General features: G+C 50.2%; 1 protein-coding gene across 2 annotated transcripts in view; it reads right to left on the bottom strand.

Moving 5' to 3' along the window:
* The window catches only part of LOC141464325 (gamma-aminobutyric acid receptor subunit beta-4), a 73,413-nt gene extending 67,131 nt beyond the window's left edge, over nt 1–6,282 (bottom strand). For both annotated transcript variants that reach the window (XM_074147153.1, XM_074147155.1), the window contains exons 1-2: nt 6,203–6,282; nt 2,109–2,197 (exon numbers count right to left, since the gene is read on the bottom strand). In XM_074147153.1, the coding sequence (XP_074003254.1) occupies nt 2,109–2,197; nt 6,203–6,282 (169 nt within the window). The remainder of the gene's footprint in view (nt 1–2,108; nt 2,198–6,202) is intronic.
* Nucleotides 6,283–20,439: the final 14,157 nt, after the last annotated feature.

Raw genomic sequence — 20,439 nt, 5'->3', positions numbered from 1 at the left:
TCACCTCTCAGCCCACCCTTCCTTCATCTGTACATGCTGCAGGGGAAATTTTGTCCAGATAAGCTTATCCTCAGGGGGAGGGGACCAGACATGCTGAGGGTATCCCTGCAGACTGAGCACCAAAGGCACCGTATCTGGTCCTGTCACCCGGGATGTTGCACTCACGAGCAGAGCAAAGGACAAGAAAGGGTGAAAGGCAACAGTGCAGGAAAGAGGGTTCTTTCTATTTCTCTTCTTCAGTGAGGGAAATGCAGTTTGTACTTTGGGAATTCAGAGTAAAATCAAATGAAACGCAATGGTTGCCCCAAAACCATCCATTTTACAGTCAGGAAGGACGCAGTGTCTGCCAAGCCAAGCCCATGCACCGCACAGACCTGGCAGGATCAGCAGCACTGCCTGCACCGAGCCCCACGTCGCCTTGCCCAGGCTGAAAGAAGGAGTAGTCCATGTCCTGGGGAGGGGAGGGTGGGTGGCTGGATGCCCTTGGGACCTGGCATCAGAGTACACAGGCTCTGAAATGGACCTGGGCTGCTGGACCTCCAGCCCCACCACTGCCCGCAGCACCCCTCTGCTCTGATCCTCCGCGGAGCCAGATCACCTACTGTTTTACTGTATCATAATCATCTCAATGGCTTACAAGATGGTTTTCTTGCAGTTTTTATGTTGTACCTGCAGTTCTTCCCCTCATAAAATGTGACTGCACCAATTCCTGTGGCTGGGGCTGGTCAGCTAAAAGGGACATTTCATGTTTCCCAGACACAGCCTTTAAATCAAATCCATGTTTAAGGGAGAGATGGGAGAGGGGGAACCTCTGTTTCTTTGCAGAGCGCTGCAAACTTCCCCGAAGCATTCCCCACTGCACTGAAGTGACCTGTGCACTATGGAGGGATGAGAATCTCCTCCACTCCTCTCTATTCCGTGAGGAAGCTTGATGCTTCCACTTGGTGTTGCTGCCTGAAACCCCTGCTCCACACCGGGGGAGAGTGCGGTGGTGACGGTGGGGACAGCGAGTGCAGGCAGGGAAGGCAGTCTCTGCCAAAGGTAAAGGGGCAGTGAGTGGATGGGGGCAGGTTTGGGTGAGGTGCAAGGAAACCAGAGATTTCAGGGAGAAATGGGTTCATTCATGGGGTCACGGGAAACTGGAATACACTGAGGTGACTTCAAAACCTGATGAAATCAGTGGGGATTTTCACCCACCCCCATCTTCAAGGAACTCTGGACCCTTTTGGAGGAAACTCCTCTCATGTATCACCATGGACTTGGCCCTAGCATCTCTCCCCCTCGAGAGCACAAGCACGAACGTGCTTCCCAGCAGTCATAGGCTGAAGATCCCCCAATCCCACATATCTCACTGTGAGGAAGAAATAGCATTGTCCAGAAAATGAAACTGAAAACAGCCAAGCTCAGCGGGCTGTAGCCAGAAGTCCTCCAAATCTCCCTCCCTGTGTGGTCAGCTATGGTATTCCATTGCCTGCTCACCTCCAGCAAATGGACCTCAAGTGTACCCTGGAGTATGACGGTACCCAAGGCTCTTCCCATTCTCCTTTTTGCTCACAGGACCCTAGAGAGGAATTGCAGATCCTCACATCTCCTACTGAATAAGCAGCGAGGCCAGCAGCTCCCCAGGGAATATTTTATCCCATATTGTTGCTGAGGGGGGCAATTTGGCAGAATGACCGACAGCCCTGCCAAAGGACACCCCAACCCTCTGCAGGGAAAAGAGCTAAAAAATCCGGCACTGGGAACAGACATGGAGGAGGGTGACCTGTCATCCGCAATGGAGGAAACTTTGAAGTAGAGGAAAAGCAGAGTGCCTCTGTCCCAGCAAAATGTCCTCAGAAACGCCCCACCTTGGACAACCCCCCAGCTGCCTGCAGAAATTGGTTATGGCAGGAGGAGAGGAGCTGGTGAGAGGAGGGGGGAACCAGGAGGCAAAAAAGAAATGTGAGGGAGAAGGCAAGAAGGAGATGGGGTTATCAAACAGGGAGGGGGGAGAAGTCAGGTGGGAGCATTTTGCGAGGTCAGTACATGTTACGAGCAGCTGAGCCGGCAGCATAGACACGCGACACCCCCTGCGCTCTGCTCCCCGCGACCGGCCATCACCATACCTCCAAAGTCAGGCCTGAGGCGGACGTCATAGCCCTTCAGCAGTTTGTCCACAATCTCTTTCACCACAGAAATATTCCCAGTGGATGGGCTGAAAGACAAAAGAAGAGAGTCCTCGTCATCTCATGTGCCGCCTGCGGGAGGGGGTCCTGGCTGGGCAGCACTGCCAGAGCATCCCTCATGCCTCATGACACCAAAGCACCTGTGTGTCCTACAGACACCCCAGCCATGTGCACAGACTCCACATTTCCTTCCTCACTCCTAATTTCTGTCCCTGGTGCAGCTCTTGGCCCCTGGCTTGCACACAAACCCTGCAGGGGCCAGGGGGGCTGCCAGGGGTCCTAAGCCATCCTTGGGGGTGGTACAGAGGTCTTAGCAATTATTTTGGCTCCTCTTCTGCGGCTCACCCCAACTCCTGGGTACTCTAAACTCCATCCCCCTGCATTCCCTCCTGGTGCTTGCCTGCATCCCAGCAGTCCTGACGGACTGGTATACCCCTCAAGATGGGCACCACACACACCCTCTCCCTGGCCACCAACCTGGACACTTGGGGCACCTCGCTGTCTCCCGCCCATAGGTGGGTGCACACACACACAGACACACACACAGAGAGGCAGAAATGATCTGTGTGCTCCCGCTCTCACGCCGCACAGCACGGACTTGTCACACGCTGAGGTCCCCACTACACAAGTGCCCCCTCCAGCAGGTGCCCTGCACTGTCACACATCCCAGCGCAACCCCTGCCTCTCAATGACCCAGGTATTTCTTCGTATTATTGAAGTAAAGGAAAAAAAACAACGCTCCTTTTCTCCTATGGCCTTAACATATGGCTGATCTTTGGCATGTAAAAATTCATTTTCTGTCACACAGCATCACGGTGACTTCTTAGCAACGCAAATTAAGAGACAGAGACAGGGAAGGAGAGTCCATCTTTTGCTTTCTGTGCCAGGGCAGCGATCCTTTCCCTCCCAACCCTCTGATTTGCACAAAAGGGGAGCAGCCGTCCTCCCTACCATTGATCCAGCTTCTCCAGCCATTTCAGCAACAAGGAAACTCCCTCTCATAACAGCCCAAGAGCTAAAGCAAAACTGAAGGTGGGAAACCAGAAAGCAGAGGATGCCAAAAATATTGAACCTATTCAGTGCTGCGGGGTATATAGGTTTTCTGCCTGAAAACCCAGCCTCTGTGCCACCCTCGTCCCCTGCTTTGCATGAGAATAGAGACTCTGCCGGTGACAACTGCTGCTCTTTGCAGTCACCCACCACAACAGCATGTCTCCCTGTCAACACCGCCTCCCACATCCATCCAAGTCAAGCTGGAAAGCTGCAGCATCGCGCTACTTCTGCCAGCCAGCTCCGTGCCTCACCGGACACTGGGGTTTGCGCTGGCACGTCCGTGTGTCTGCACACACGCACAGACACACAGACACACACGCTCTTCTGACTGTACAGAGGATGTACAGACTCCCTGCCTGTGCACACAGGTGTGCGGACACATGAAAGCACTGGAGCTCAAGGGTACAGCTGTGAAACGTGCACAAACATGTGTGTGCATGTGTGTGACCACATCCAGGCCTGTGTGGAGGTGACTGTGCGTGCAAATCTTGCCCCACTGCGTGATGACGAGACCCTGGGCTGTGGACACATTTGATCCAGGAGCACAGAAACCGGAATTTGTGGGTGCCTGAGACTGGGTTCCCAGGTGCCCAGACTCTCTGTATAGGTGTGGGTGGAGGCATGTGGGACCACTGGGGTGCCTGGGCATGCGTTAAGGCTCTGGATGCACGGTCTGTGTATGTGCAGAGATTTCTCAACCAAAGAGGGATGTGCAAATGTGAGGCAGAACACTTCCCAGGCCCAGCTTTGGTGCATGGACAAACCATTCAGCACTTGTACTGGGTGGGGGGAGTGTCTGAGCTGCATTCCTGAGCATGCACCTTACAGGGGTACAGCTCTTCATTGCATTGCCTTATTCACTGTAAAAAGGCCGGAGAGGTGCACACAGGTGGACATTTTCAGAACACTGTGTCTAGGCTTGCAAGGTCCACTTGAACCTGTGGATTTCTATGCAGGTATGTGCGGTTTTGCAATATGCTTATGTATATATGCTCACTGTGGAATAACAGCGTGCACCAACATTTGTTCGTCTCTAGACGGTCATTCCTAGGTACATAGATTTCCATATTTATAGATTTCTGTATTCATAATATAGACGTTATGTATTTCTCAAGGGATTAGACACTTCTGTTTAGCTTCACACAGGACATAAACTCAGGAAGCAGTGTTAGCCTCTTAATTTAGGCAAGGAAATTGAGGCAGAGACAGTAACCAATGTTCCAGGGGCCCTGCAGAAAGGGGCACAGTGGGAAGAGGGATATAGGGGATTTTTCCTCCTTGCCAGCTAGAAGTTGGCCTGGTGAGGACATAAACTGGCATCATGATTGAGAGCAAAGTCTCTTGCCTCTCTGTGCTCCTTTTGATCCAAAAAACCACATCCCTCTCACTGAACAGGCAAGTTGTGCATTGGCCCAGCTGTGGGCGAGCAGCTGCGTGTAAGCGCTATTCCTGGCAAATGTGGGTCTGCATCCGCTTAGGGAGCACGTACATCCAGCCTGTGAACTGAATTTGTGAATACTGTGTCCCTGGCTCTGTGTGCTTTGCATACACACTACGTTTGCAGCCAAGCATCTACATATATGCGCACCGTGCTGCTGGCGGGGGTGCGTGGGAGTAGCTGAAGGCATGTGCACATGGGAGAGTGTTTAGTCTCCAAGGTGTGCACGGATATACGTGCAGACTATAGGCAAATATCGGTCCAGCTATAAACACACATGCAAGGACACGTCTGAGCAAAGGCTTTGGAAACGGGCATTGCTCTTTGCACATTTGCTTGGACACTAAGCATGTCTGTGCCTGTGTCCCTACAGAGTGGAACCATGCATGAATGGTGTGGGTAAGGTGGGCAGGAGTCTGCGCATGTGCATGTTTATAACTATGGGAACATAAATCTTTGTGTACAGAGATCTGCAAGCCTGTGCGGGGACCTGCATGTGTGTGCCGGGGCCACACTGCTCGGTGTGGACGGCTGAGCAAGGGAATGCCACAGCTCCCTCCCCAGCAGGCTCCATGCACGCCCTCAGCGCAGAGGTACAAACCCACCTGTCCGCATGTGTGAGAAGGGAGGGAGAGGAGGAGGAGGAGGCAGCGCTACTCCCGTGTGTGTGAAGGCAGTGGATAAACTCCCGTGTGTGTGAAGGCAGTGGATAAACGCCCGTGTGAGAGCAAACAGGTGTGCTCCGTGCACCTTGTCCAGGCTGGATGGATGCCTGGATTGCTTGGATCACTCGGAATGCTCAAGGCATATACTAGGAATAGCTGCAGCCTGAGTATGCGGGGTGTCAGTGCAAACGTTGACATGGCTACAGGCAGAGCAGGTAAAGCGTGCTGTGCTCTGTAGGTGTGTTGTGATACACGTGTGTGCACCCCAACGGGCACACGCACATGCAGGGACGTGTCTGAATGGATCACAGATGATTATGTTACATGCCATAAATCTGCGCGGAGGCACAGGCGCAGGCATCGCCTCCCGAACACGGCAGAGCCGGGGCTTTGGTACAGGCAGAGCACGCTCGGATGAGGCTGCGTGTGTACCGTGTGTGTGTGCAGGCACAGGCATGGCCAAGGCAGCCCTGTGCCGGGTGCGTATGCACACAGCTCGGTGCCATGCACTCCGTCGGCTCCTGCCGTCACCATGTTCCCCAGCAAAACGCTTCATTTTGCCATTTTCCCCCAGGTCGCGTACGAGGAAGGAGGAGGGGAGGGGGGAGGATGGGGATGGGGGACGACGCGCTGCAAGTGGGCTGTGAGGTGGGTTCCGTCTGCAGAGATCCTGCTCCACATCTCATGTATGAGCATCCATCCTCCCCCTAAAATGACACGGGCTGGGAAATAACAACAGCAGGCAGCAGGGGAAGCAATTTGGGGGAAAGAACCCCCACCCCTTTCCCACATATGGATCGATGGAGAAAACCCCAAACAAAACAAGCAAATCCTGTATCAACCCCCCTGTCCCTGCAGCCTGGGATCGCAATCCTTACCTTTGCGCACAGCAGGCGAGACAAAGAGCTGCTAAAGCAGAGACAATTCCACTCAATCTGTCTGCCTGAAATGTCCACATTTCCACAAAGACGAAGGATGAAAAAAAAATCTTTGGAGGGGAGGGGAAAGAAGGATGGATCTTCTGAAATCCCCCTCCAAAAAATGGGGGGGAGGGAAAGAAGAAACCAACCCCCCCCAGTTAATGATTTCCTAGAGAAAAAGAATGATGAAAAAACTAAAAAATATGGGGGAAAAATATCCCCCCCCCTCCTTCAGTGCCAGTCAAAGAATTCGTTTCTTCTTCCTTTCAGCATCCTCTCAACAAGAGACATCCTCTGGCAATGGAGAAAATCCCAAGAGAAAGAAAAATAAAATGCCCCAAAATGGGCTCAGCAAAATGTGAAATCGAATCTCACAGGTACGCAGAAGAAGGAGAAGAAGAAAAAATTAGGAAAAAAAAAAAAACAAAAAAAAAGAAAAAGAAAAAAAAGAACTCAGTGTCCCCTGAGCACTCCACTTGGATTATTTTTCCTCCTGCTCTTTTGCCATCCGGTTCTGCAGATGTTGCATGGCTCCTGCTACCCACCTTCAGAGAAGAGGAGGAGGAGAAAGAGTGTGTGTGTGCGTGTGCGTGTGTGTGTGAGGGGGGAGGTGTGAGTTATCTAGCAATATGATTTTATTCTGGATTTTACCTACTTGCTGCCCCCTCCCTCTTTATTTTCCGAGGGGGAAGGGGAAGAAACCCAACCCCACTCTGCTGTTTTTTTTTTTATTTTAGGGAAATCTCAAGCTCGGTGCTTGGAAGGTTTGGGGCTTTTCTGAAAGGGTTAAAAAAAGAAAAAACAAATGCAGCCCAGTAAATAAATAAATACATATATACATGTGTAGAAAATAAATAAATCCCTGTCTGCGGAAAGCGCTGCTTTCTGAGGGAGGACTGGATGTCTCCCTAGTGCTGTTGCCGCAGCTCCTGTGGAGTTTTGCTGCTCATTGCAAAGTCACAAGAGGAGGGGAGGAGAGAGGGAGTTTGTGGATGGGGAGGGGGACTCTCCGGGCAAATTGGGATCCTGACGTCATGGCTGACAACATTAACCCCTGCTGGCTTGCAGTGGGGACTTTTTTTATTTTTTCCCTTTTTTTTTTTTTTCCCAGGGAGGGGGGAGCAGGGGAGAGGATGGGAAAGGTGATGGCATTTTGGCAAGCGGGGGGATGTGCCTGGACAAGAGCAGCTCAGCTGCAAGCGATGATGGGTGCTGTGGTTGCCTGAAATAGTGTGATCAGCAAAGGCTGAGCTTCCTTCAGCCACAGAGATAAAAAAGAAGGTGATGTAGTGAGACTTTCTCTATGCCATAGGGCAGAGTGGCCTGGTGGCCTCCTCCTGGGGAAGATCTGAAGCCTCTGGTGGGGTTGGAGGCTTTCCCAGGCTAGGGAAGCCCAGCTCAGCAGGGGATGTTCAGCTTTCCCTGGAGGGTGCTGTATTATGGGTACAATACAGTTTGTGGGAAAAGGGAGCCTGAACTTCCAGAAATGCTGCTGAGGATCAGCTCCTGGTGCTGTGGCTTTGCCTGCTGAAATGGTAACAGCCTTTGAAGATTTCAGTCACAACCTCCTGTGCATCAGATTCTGATTTTTATCTTAAAGTAATATAATGAAGGAGTTCTACATCTCTACGTCAGGCATGCAGTAATTTATTTCCATGGAGGATTTTTTCCTAGGAAAAAGAAGAAATCTGGCAGCCGTAGCCCAAGAAGGAAATGTCTGAGTTCTTACTCCAGGACCATCCTGGATGCTGTCTCCTCTGTACCTCCCTGGCAGCTCCAAGAAGGTAAGTCTCCCCTCCCCTGGTATTGGCTGACACTTGTGTGTGGATGATCTCCAAAGCTGTCTGGGCCAGGAGGGCAAAGCAGATGTGTCACTGCAGCTGGGCAGGACGAGGTCCAGAATGCCTCTGAAGGGACACAGGGCAGTGAACAGTGGCTGCCAGGTAGCACCCTTGTCCTGCATTTCTTTGCAAGGAGATCTGCCCCAGCCCCAGCTGGTCAAATCCGTGGCTATGAGATTTATAATGCTGCCTTCCCTCTTGCTTGGCATGGCTCTTTGTGGTTTCCTCATCAGAGGCACACCACAGATCAGGTACTCTGCATCTCCTACCACAAAGGGGGTTGGAGAGTGACCATTTTGAAGAGTTTCCCTATTACAGGCCAGACTGAGCTATTGTGATGCAGAGACATTAAAACAAGGAAAAGCTGGGTTGTGTGATGCACTGTCCCGGTGTCACAGCTTGGTCCATCTCCAATGTGGCTCCTGTCACAGCAGAGAGGTCCTGGGGGCAGCCAGTGTGTAAGGCTTGTGGGGAAAAGGAGGACTCCAGGAAGGTTTTGCATCTGCAACAAGGCTGTGCTAGAATGGGAGGGGAAAAAGTCTTTTCACCTGCTGCTGAGGCTGGTGGAAAATGATGTCTGCTTGGTTTAGAGCATGGACCATCCCTGCTCCTCCAGACCTCTGTGAGTTAAGCTCAGAGCTGTGATCTCCCGCTGTGTTTTCTCTCAGGCCAAAGCATCTAAGTGGCACTTGTCACATGCCAGCGAACGCGTGCAGAGCCAGGGTCTGGGATGCAGCACGCTACCCACAGGCTTTCACCGCAGACCACTCACTGTGGCCTCCCAGGCTGCAGTTAGATGCAGGGACTTGACCATGACACCCAGCGATGGCTGGTGCTGTTTAGCTGCATCATAGCCCAAAGCAACTGCTGCCTGTCTGCCTAAGTGCTGGGCTGGCTGCTGTGCCGAGGGTGTATGCCCTCAGGATGTCCCCTATCTTCCATGTGCCCTGGTGTCATGGGCATGACACGCTTTGTCAACTCCCCCAGAAGATTGTGGCTCCCTGATTCCCGTGGCTGGGGGGTTCATCTTTGCTAAAGGGTTGTGGGGAGACAGGCCAAAGCAATAAGGTTTCCCCATGTGCCTGTTGAAGAAGAGGAACCAGCCCAGCAGATCTGGGCTGTGCTGGGTCAGGCTCAGCCCCAACTTGAAAAGCGGCCCGTCCCACCATTTCCACGGGGCAGTTTTGTCTCCTGTGTGGTCACTTGTGCATCACCCGGTGTGGATGGCTCTGCAGTGCAGGGCACAGCCAGCCATGGCATGGATATGCTGGGGTCCTGCAAGATCTCCCCATGTGCATGCATACCACCAGGAGTCCTGAGCCTGGGATAAGCTGCCCCGGCTCCTCTCGGATTGTACAGGTACAGTATTTACCGCTGCTGCCAGCACACAGGTCTCCTGGCAGCAACGTGTTTCTGAAGCACTTATTCTGAATTAAGCTGCTGGGTACCAGGGAGGAGCTCCTGGGGAGATGAGAAGCATTTGCCTCTGCCAAGGCTCTGGGCACCAGAGGCCCCATTTAGCCCCTCCTGGGCCCTTCCACTCCTCCCTTTTCTGTCCCCTTAGCACTGCTCTCTCCCACCAGCTGTGAGCGCATGTTACTGGCAAAAAGGTAAGTGGAAAGCAAATGTCAGAGGCATACATGAAGAGGAAAAATTATGCTCACAAATGGTGACATTTGTGCTTGCAAGTTCACCCAGTCGGGAGCAGAAACCGTGTCACAGGAATTATCTGACCACTCAGCCACAACGGGGAAACTTTGGAAAGCCGATTGCTTAACCATGAATGCATTCAAAGAAGCTGTTGTGTGCTCTTGAATAATCTACCTGAAGCCATGTTCATGAATAAAGGACTGCTTTGGAATTAGTCACCCATCTCTGCTGAGTCTCATTAAAGCTGATGCACATTGATATGTGATGATGCTCACTGAGGTGTTTGTTTCTTGCCCGCTGGGAGATGGGCGTCCTTGAGTTCCTCTCAGAATCCCAAATGCTGGGTCTCCCTCCCCTGCTAGGGGCTATCTGCTCTCCAGTGAGAGCACAGCGATGGGTTTTCCTGAAGTTCATATTCTGAGTCCAAAAAACATTGCGAGAGGCTGCTGGAGATGACATGCTATGGCTGTAATCATCCTGAAAAGGCCATGGAGGATTGTTCGTGGCCATTTGCTGTCCTCCACTATTAAATTATTCATTTTCACTCCTCTTACTTGTTGCTCTACTGCAACCTCCACACCCTGCATTCCCTTCTTATCCTGTGGCCACTGCTGACTCCAAGTTGCAGTTGGTGCGACAGTGTTGTGCCAAAAGCCCTTACAGATTATGGCTTATGGACAACAGCCACCAGAGACAGTGCAATTTCCTTCTTTTACCTTTTCTTTCCTTTTTCCCTTTTTTTCTATTTTTTTTTTTTCTCCATGGTGTCTAACGGTTGAGCACTTGCTTTGTCTTCTGTCTTTGGGCTTGTGGCATGGGAGAGAAGGATCAGTGCTGTCCTGAGGGGTTTGCACGAGTAAAGCAGCGAGGCAATGAATCACATTGTCTCTACCTTTTAACAAAAAAAAAAAAGGAAAGAGGGAGGCTGAGCTTTGCCAGCACCAAGGCATGCTTTAGTCCTCTTCTCCAAGCGTGCAGATGCACTTAGCAAATGGATTCTGGGAAGATATTTCAGTAGAAAGTATCCAACATTAGGAAATACCATAATTAGAACTAGCAGTAGGAAGCATCCAAAATACAGGTCCACCAGTACCATTTAGCTGTGTCACCTCCTGCCATGGGGAGGTGTCATGTGTCTCCCTCACAGCAGGAGGGAATGAGGAGCTCTTTCCCTTGCCATCATGATTATCACTTAAGTGCTGCTTTTCCCAAGGGCTTGCCATCAAGGTGGACAATCTTCCTATTCCTTCTCCCCGCTGGCAGGATGGCTGGCTCTTCTGTCAAGCCAACAATTCCCAGCAGAAGATGGTTGTTTTTCTCAAGCAGAAAAAGGACAAGAGAAGAGAAAGCAAAACAAAACAGGCACTAAATCAGAAGTTTAATAAAAGTCCTGCATGAAGGGAAAAAATATTCAGTCTCTAAGCTGGCTTTTCTGTGTGGAAGGTGGAAAATACCCTGAAAGTAAATGAAGTGCATCTCATGAGGTGGAAATAGAGAAGGGCAGAGACAAAGGAAGCTTTCCCACCTGGTGTAGCTGTGTCCAGGACTGAACTCACCAAGCCAGAGAGCCTTTGCAGTTCGAGCAGGAAAGTTTTCTCTCGGGATGTCCCGCAGGACAAATGCTCCATCAGCGGTTACAGGGCCACCTATTCACCCTCAGACATTGGAAAGAGAAGACCACAATTGCTGCCCCCACGTACTGATGGGGTTGACAGCTGCCAGTAACTGCTTAGACAACTGGGACTGTCATTCCGGCAATTCTGGTCTTCTAGCCAGCAAATCACTCCTAATGTATTAGCCCAGGAGCCTCTCTGCTTGGATGCACCATATGCTAGATGTTATATATCCCTAAGGAAATATCCCAAAGACATAGTTTATATACAGGGTTCCCCATCTTTGCTGAGTTAAAGATCCTTCATCACTTTGCAAGATAGTGCAGACTTCTCCAGAGTAAGTGGAAATGTTGACCATTTTAGGAACCATGAACGGGTGAACTGGTAAGCAGAGCTTTACATGCAGTCTTGTATCATCTCCTCTGTGCTCAAATCTCTTTAGCTAGAGGATGGAAAGTGTGGAGATGGGTTCATGCACCAGCTCCCTTTTCCGCCTGTCTTTTAGCTTAAGAGGCTACAAACACAGTCTAGTTTGGGCTTTCCTTCACTTGAAAAATGGTACGGCCAAGTGAAGGACCTTTGATTATGAGAGTGCAGAAGTGCTGTGATAGCTGTGGTTGTTGAGAAGGTTTAGCTCCCACATCTACCATGAAAGAACAGCCCAATGCATGCTGGTCTCCCCATGCCACAGCCTTCTCTTGACATGCACAGATAACCTGTAGGGTGACGGTGACTCCATGCTGAGCCTGTGGCACAGGGACAATCTGCTTCAGCCACCCCTGAAGGCTGGTGAGGGGGGAGGCAGGTGAGTCAGGTCCGCAGGGCAGCCTTAGGGATGACGCGCAGCCGTAGCAGAGCTGTGGTACCCTGAGAGGTGTGAATTCTTTCCTGCTTGTGTGTTGAGAGATGTAGAGCCTTAGTCATCTTGTGAATGCATGTATGGCTGTATCCCCTGGCTACTGACTGCTGTGGAGATCGGGGCCAGCTCCTGGGTGGTGTCAGCCTGCCTGGCCCTGCTTAGTGCAGCGGCATGTCATGGACTTATCCTGCTTGCACATCTCACTTCGGGATTGTAAACACAAACTCCTCATCTGTGGCAAAGGCCTGCTCAGGTTTGAGATTAACACATAAAAGGCCCCAAGTTTATTTTCTCTTTGCATTTCCACGATGGTGCTTAGGAGCGGCAGCGATGCCCTTTGGGACTGGCATTTCTGTTCATATTATGACTGGCAGTGTGAAGGGCCCAAGGCAAGGAAAAGGCCCTTCAGCCCCTGCAGACAGTTAAGAAGTGCCAAAAAATTCCTCCCTGCTCATTATTGTTAACAATGGAGATTTGCTCTGACACAGAGTGTGTATGTTGAGCCCATGTCTCCCATGAAGTATCCTGTTTCAGAGGGTGTAGCACCTCTCGTTTCTAGCAATGCTCCTTCCCATTTACGCCAGCAGAGAAATCAAAGCTCCTGGTCTGAGTCATGGAGATCCAACAAAAGTGCTAGAAGCAGCAGTGAAGTGTATTGCAAGGATTTAGGTAAAAATTCCACTCCTGACCACCACATGGAGGTGTAGATGATTTCAGCTCCTCTTTCTCCCTCTGTCCCTGCAGCTCTCCTGCTCTGAGTAGGGTCAGGGCTCAACACCATCACCCAGGGGGCAGGAAGAGCTGTGAAACCCAGTTGCTGGTCCCCGCTGGCCATGGGAACAATGTGTTCCCAGAGCAGGTGCCACCTGGAGCTGTCTTCTCCCAAAGCCCTGCAGCATCCACCACCTGCACTGAGGGGCCACAGTAAATGTGATGGTTCCTGCACACCATGGGACACCTGCACTTGATTCCCCCGTTAGCCTCAAGAAGGTCAAGCCCATGTCTCCTGCGTCCCACACGTGTAGGAGAGAGTGAGACCTTGACTGTATTTTATCCCATGACAAAGCTCATGGTGGTGTCCTCCACAGGCAATGCCCTGGTGGTTGGAGGCAGCTGGGGCTCTCTCCCATGACTTTCCTGCTCAGCTGGGGCTGGTTGGGTCACTGGCTTTGGGCTTGCTTGCTTGCAGAGGTCTCTTGCACAAGAAAGGCCATGGATCAGGGTTTGTAGGGATCACCCAGGCAGAGTCATGCTCTGCACAATGTCAGGGAAAGATGGCCGATGATGTCATGGGTGGAGAGCAATGTCAAGTGATGATGTCATGGGGGAAAAACATAGAAGGTGCCTGAGTAAGCACATTGCTTACCAGTGAAGGACACTGATGTCACACACATCAAGGTGCTCATCTGGGCCTTCTACTCTGAGCAGAGCTAAAAGAGAGAACATAAAACTGCATTCAAAGTTGCCAAGACTGAATGCAGAAGGAACAACCCTACTCCTTTGTTCATCAAAAATTCCTGGTTTTATTTTTCAGGAGGGAAATTGAGGCAGATACTAACTTAATTACCTGCCTACAATTCACAGTTTCAATCCTCTAAAACTCCTGCCTCCTTTTTAACTATTCAACTATTCTCTTTGTAGAAGATTTAAATACCCTGGAATTTTGTAAGATGACATCTGAGATATTAACATGAAGAAAAAGACAGTAAGAAAGAGTAATTTTCCCTGAGTTGATGGTTTAAATCAAGAGCCAGAAAGTTTTCTGTCCAGGAGCAGCTCTGTGAGGGACCAAGAACCCAGGAAAGCACAGCAGGAGCAATGCCATGTTGCAAGAGAATCTCAGCCCCAAACATGATGGACTTGTGCAGTCAAAAAGGCAAAGGTTAGTTCTTTGGGTTGTTCAGTCAGTGGGATATTTCAGCTCACTGATGATTTCAGAGAGGTTTTTAATACTTAGTTCTGGTTCAGAATGAGAAGTTGACACTTTTGGGGATCAGACGTACAAAATGCTTCAGTAAGGAAGGAGAGGCAGGTGACATGTTCCTGTCTTGGGGAAGACTCTGATTTTGTTCTGAGTCAGAGAGACTGGGCGTGGGTGATTATTTATGCAGGGAGTCCAAAACCAGGTGGAAAAACTCCTTTAGTGTCAGGTGGCACCAATCCCAATGACTGCTTCTTCCGAAGAGATTTACACCACAGTTGGCCCCTGTGAGGGAAGGCACTTAGAATCATAGAATCATAGAATGGTTCAGGTTGGAAGGGACCTTAAAGATCATCCAGTTCCAACCCGCTGCCATGGGCAGGGACACTTCCCACTAGACCAGGTTGCTCAAAGCCCCATCCAGCCTGGCCTTGAACATCTCCAGGGATGGGGCATCCACAGCTTCTCTGGGCAACTTGTTCCAGTGTCTCACCACCCTCAGAGTGAAAAATTTCTTCCTGATATCTAATCTAAATCTCCCTTCTTCCAGTTTGAAGCCATTACCCCTTGTCCTATCACTACATGCCCTTGTAAAAAGACACTCTCCAGCTTTTTTGCAGGCCTCCTTCAGATACTGGAAAGCTGCTATAAGGTCTCCCTCTCTCACAGAAACTTATGTTCCTGTGTCCCAGTGCCTGTAGAGCATTTAGCATTAGTCAGGGCCATGGACATTAGGACAGCAGAAAGTCAGCCTGCAGTTTTCCAGTGTCACACCATGCCAGGAAGCCACTCCGCTCACTTGCTTCTCTGGAACGGACCAGGACCTCTTTAATTACGTGCTGGATTGAGAGGTCCCCACTGGTAGTGTAAGTGCCTCATTCCCGGTTGGGAGGTTTCTGACTGTCCAAATTTGGTCTCTCTTCATTTTGACTGGACACCTAAGTCAACTTCTGTGATGGAGAGAGTATACTGAGTCCAGTGTTTGGTGTGGAAATGCAGGAGGACACATCTGAAATGTGCTTTCTGAAGGCGTATGCTGATTTGGGAAAGACATGCCTCCTTTAGGATTCCTCCTGCCTGGGGTGGGGTACTTGCAATATGTTCTCACTGGAAACATGGTGTGTGCTCCTCACTAGCTCAGTATTTTATGTGAGATAACATTCATATGTGCTTTCCCATGGTGTTTAACCACTGCAATGGTTGCAAGGGGCTTTGGCTGACAGCTCTAAAACAGGTGGCTGAGAGCTGAGTGACTTTTACGACCTGAAAAGGGCGATAATTGTGCCAAAATTTGCTCTCAGGAGTGTTATATGGCTGTCATGAAATGCAATTTGTACATTACAGGATGGAAGACAGTGAGACATGTGTCTTGCTCCTGAAATAGGTCTGACAGTCCATCACCCTGCTGACAACAAGTAAGCTCGGGTCATGCCTCCACTTCTGAAGTCATCTTAGCATTCACTCTGTAGATGTGGAAATATAACTCTTGTGTAAGTATGCAGAGTACCAAATTAAAGCCTGCAGACTGCCAGTCCTGTGCAGGCTGAAGGTGAGGCACCTGTTAAACACATTCCTGTGGGAGACAAGGATTGTGCCAGTGTTTCCTACTGCTCCCAGGTGTCTGGCTTCCAGCCGCCTGTGGGGCTGTGCCTGGAGGGAGCTGCTGCCTTCAACGAAAACTCAGTGTGGGACTTCCCAGGTGCCAACCTGGCAGATGGGAAAGTAAAGGGAGGAGTTGTGTTTTAAGTATGTCTCCACCTCGGAAGAGAAGACAGCTGAGATGGATTCTGTGTTCCCTCTTACACTGGTAAGAAACTGCCTTGATGTGCACCAGTGGAACAGAAAACACAGTGTTGGTCTCACAAGTTGGCAGAAGTCTTGCTGCCCATCCCTTGTGACTGCAGCGTGGGAGGTAGATGTCAAGTGTGAGCAAGCCATGCAGAGGGGACAAGCAAACCATGGCTGGTCCCAGCAGGAGTTACAGGTATCTCCTTTCTGCCTTCACCACCTCACCCTGTCCCAGCTTTCCTGCTCCAGGCAGAGCAGCACCCCAGCAAAACCAGCAGCCAACTGTGACTGCTGGAGACCCCTCACCCTCTAAGACCCGCCAGTCCCCATGTCTGCGAAGTCTCTCTTTGGAGAAACAGGAGGAAAATCCCCGGTAGATACAGTTTATTTTGGAGCTTGGGAGTGAAATCCGTGTGATGCTGTGTTGCCTGGCAACAGGCCGGGAGTGATGGAGCACAGGGCAATTCTTCTCCAGGGCTGTACTGGGGAGGAGCATCTCCAGCCTCGGTGCCTGCACGTGTGTGCACATAGCAGAGGGAAGGGGAGCGTGCTCCAGCAGAATGGGACATGTCTTGGAGCACAGGCACAAACACAAAAACATGAGAAGAACCAAGAGGGAAATGAAAGTCTAACTGAGGGTAAGGGAAAAGAGAGAAGTCAGAGAGAGAGGGAACGGGATCCCAGGGAAGATATCTGGGCACTCACTGAGCTGCAAGCGTTCTTGGCTGTCACCTCCCAGGGACAGCTGCAGTGTCTATTCAGATGTGTCCTAGCTTTGACCCGAAGAACTGCAGGAAAAAGCAGTTTTCCTCTGAGCATCAGTAGTGTTTCTTCACCTCTAAGAGATTCACATCCTGCTGCCCTCACAATCCCCAGAGACTTCAGACAAGTTTCAAAGCTGATTGCACTGATTTGGGGTAAGAGACACTTCTTCTGAGCAAGGAGCACCCACAAAAGGCTTCACAAGGAATAGCAAACACCGCCTTTCGGACAAATACCAAAAAGGATCCCACCCTCGGCTCAGCTGTCCCAAAGGGACCACAATCAGGCTGAGGGGTAAGGCTTGGCCAGCACAGACGGTGTGAGTCTGGTCTTCATTTCCTTTTCTTCTAATTGGTTGGAAGTCAGGAAGGAAGGAAAGAAAGAAGGAAGGGAGGAATGGAGGGAGGGAGGAATAGCGTAAACAGACAAGGAAAGCAATTGGTTTCCAACCATGCTAAATGCTTTTGGTCTGGTTAATCCCTCTCAAAGCCACAGGTCTTCCTGCACCTCTGTCCTCCTATTTGCATCCGCAACTTTTGGGGATCCCTTTCCCCACATCAACAGGCAGACTGGAGGGGATGCCCTGCCTGGAGCTGAGCTATGGCTCAGAGAGGGATGGCAGAGAGGAGGTACAGCCAGTTCTCAGGAAGATCCCTGGGGAAGGCCACCAAGCCAACTGAAGTGACACTCAGTCTTTTCTCACCAGGAAATGCCAGCCTTTTGGTAAGTCACTCATTCACCACTGCTGATCCCTTCCCAGGGGATGGCGATAATCCCCCTTATGTGGAGCACGGCACCATGAGTCCTGGCTGCAGACCTCTGCCCCAGACATCCCAAAGACTTTTTTTGAGTGCTGTTTTGTCCCATGCATGAGGTTTCCTCACCTCTCTCTGCTTGCATTTCAGCTGGTTTTCAGTACTGAATCAGACAGGATCCTGCCAGCTCAGCCCTCCACATCAGTCCCCTGGTGCCACACAAGACTGCTCCTGTACAGAACACAATGCAAAAAGGATGTCAGCCTTCCCTTTGGCCACCCTCTGGCTTTCTCTTTCGCTTTTTTATAGTAACCACACTATCTCGCAGTGTCCTCAGGAGGAGGCATTCATGCATGTTGCCTCTGGGACACATAAAACAAGGTATCTTGTTCGCGCTCATATAGTGAGGAAGTAGTAGGGTTGCGATAGACTGTGGTTTCCCCATGCTCAGCTCTAGAGTCTTAATAATTAAGATAAACCTTTTAGCTCCATTCTTTCCATCTTGATGCTTTTCCACCCAGCCTCACTGAAAACAGCGTTGTAACAGGACTTTGACCTGGCAGGAAATCCCAAATAAATCCAGCGGTTGATTTATCCCAATTTGGAAAGATGAGCAAAAATACCTTTTCTAAGTACAGCTGCTTCTGAGATGTTCAGGGTAAAGTTTTGTTTTAGCTGTACCTTTCTTGTCTTTTCTAATATGAGGCAAAACTAAATATAAACTGCTAAGGACTGCAACACTTAAAAAGACAGCCTATTACAATATTCTATCATGAGTATTGAAAAAAAAATAATCAATCTCTCTCCACAGGGACATTTCCATTTCATACCAGAAGTGTTTTCTGAGAAAATTGATCCATTGTTTTCTCTTTAAAAGTTAAGGTTCAGCACAGCACCCGGGAGCCTAAGGGGAGGCAGCATTCCTTGGGGCTAATGCTCGCAGGGTAAAAGAGATGAGAGAGCAGGGTGTGCACTGGTCACACTGAGTTTGCCTGTGTCAGCTGTGTATCTAACCATGTCTGTCCTTGCCATAGCCTTAAAAAAAAGAACTTTTTTTGTAAGAGCAATACCCAGAAAACTTGACAGCCTGTTCCCTGTGCAGGCTGGAGAGGAGCTAGGAATCCTTTCTCAGCCGTCCTCGTGCTGGGCTGCTGTCCCTCTCACTCCACTGCCTTTTTCTCAGGCAGAAAAGTCTTTTCTCAGGAAGAGCTATCTATAATTGAAGCAATAGCTGAAACATCTGATTTTCCCCCAGCCAACACCTCCTGCTGCAGCTAGCACCAGCCTAAAGTGAGTGCAAAGACATAACACTTTAGTAGCATGTTACATTTGCTTTATGCTGGTGCCAGCTGCTGCAGAAGGTAGAAGAAAGCGAGTTGAAGCTAGCACAAGAGCTTTTGGAAAGCTATTGACATAAATTTAGGCCATATCTCATACGTACTGTGAACCGAGGCATGGATATAGGGGTGCAAGCTTTCTCAGAGCATGCCCGTTTTTTCTTCACCAAGGTGTTTCAAATTATTTCCATTCAGGTTCCAAACTGTTGTTTTCTGTGCTCACCAAATCCATTGAGGGGAAATGTTTCCATCTAAAGAAAGTCCATAGGGAAAATTAACTTTTCCAAGGAAACAGCAGGGAGGCAAGAGAACAAAGCAACTGGAAGGGGAAGTATAAAGCATTCCCGCAACGCTGCTCGGTACAAACCTCCTCCGGGAGGGAAAGGCAGTTTTCTTTATGAATGGGAAATAACAATGGCCATAGCACTCGGCCTTCTTGTGGGATGTGCAGGCAGGGGTTTGCAGAGAGGAGCAGCACCCAGGTGAGCAGGACCTGGTCTGTGCTGCCCTGGGACCCAGCAAAGCTTGGCTCCTGGCTGGATCAGTGGTGGGTGCCAACACCGGGGTCTCGCTGGCTTCTGCCACGCTCCCATGGGCTGCCATTTGACCCTGAACTCCCAGTTCGTGGAAACTTCATCTTTCTCTTTGCTTTCTTTGGAGTTTCTGACCCTCATTTGCAAACCAAAAGGCTATAGGAGGTGACATGAAGCTAGGCTGAAAGACAGGCACGGTATAGTTGTACATTTGGCTGGTCATGATTTTTCAAAGCCAGCAGCTAGCCATATTGGATTCCCAGATACCAGTGATGCATCTTGTTTTGTTTCTGTAATTGAATAAAAGTAAATCCCACTGCTGCCTTCCCTGGGGGCCTTATCGGATGTGTACTGCAAAGCCTAAATAATCCACAGCTCAAGCTAAATCCAGACCTTCACATCTTCTTGGGTCCTCTTCAAAGGAGGACACAGCAAAACACTACCCATACTGGAGTGAGGTGACCTGTATTTCTACTATCCTCTTCCTCCAGTTGCTGTTACCCAGAGCAGGGGCAACTTTTCTTCCAGTTGGAGAGGACAAAGCACTTTGTAGACATTACCATAAGCGACAGCCTCCAGGAGCAAGCCCAGGAGCAAAGACAGAGCTGGATATCTCTGTCCCCGAAGGAATCTGCACCTAGGGTGCCTCAGCCAGCAACCTCCCAGGAGAAGCAGCAGCTTTCCAGCCTGCTTGCCAGCCCACTGTCCCAGTTTCTGGCTGTGAAGGTGTTTTCCAGACCACCAACATTTCTTCCAGCAACTGCTGCCCAGTTCTGCAGAGTAAACTAAACCAACAAGTTGGTGATGGCCAGAGATTTAATCATAGGAACACTGGTTGCAAGGGAGCTCTGGAGATCATCTAGTCCAACCTTCCCTCACACTGCAAGCCATCCACACCTTGTAACCAGCAAGCAAAGCAAGGGCCGCTCCTGATCTGAGAGGATTGTTGTTTTCCTGGTCTCAGGTAAGTGCTGGTTGTCATGCCATTGCTTTTTCTTCTGGCCCAAGCCCTGTACCCCTTCCCCATGTTGCCATGCTGACACTTTTTCCCCCCAGGGACAGAAGGGAGGACAGCCTGATGTAAGCTTGGGACCAGGCAGCAGATCCACTGCTTCCCTGTCCTTGGAATCAACCAA

The sequence above is a fragment of the Numenius arquata genome, chromosome 5 (assembly GCF_964106895.1).
Source record: "Numenius arquata chromosome 5, bNumArq3.hap1.1, whole genome shotgun sequence".
NCBI lineage: Eukaryota > Metazoa > Chordata > Aves > Charadriiformes > Scolopacidae > Numenius > Numenius arquata.
The sequence above is the reverse complement of the archived record's forward strand: the minus strand, read 5'-3'. Positions and strand labels throughout refer to the sequence as shown.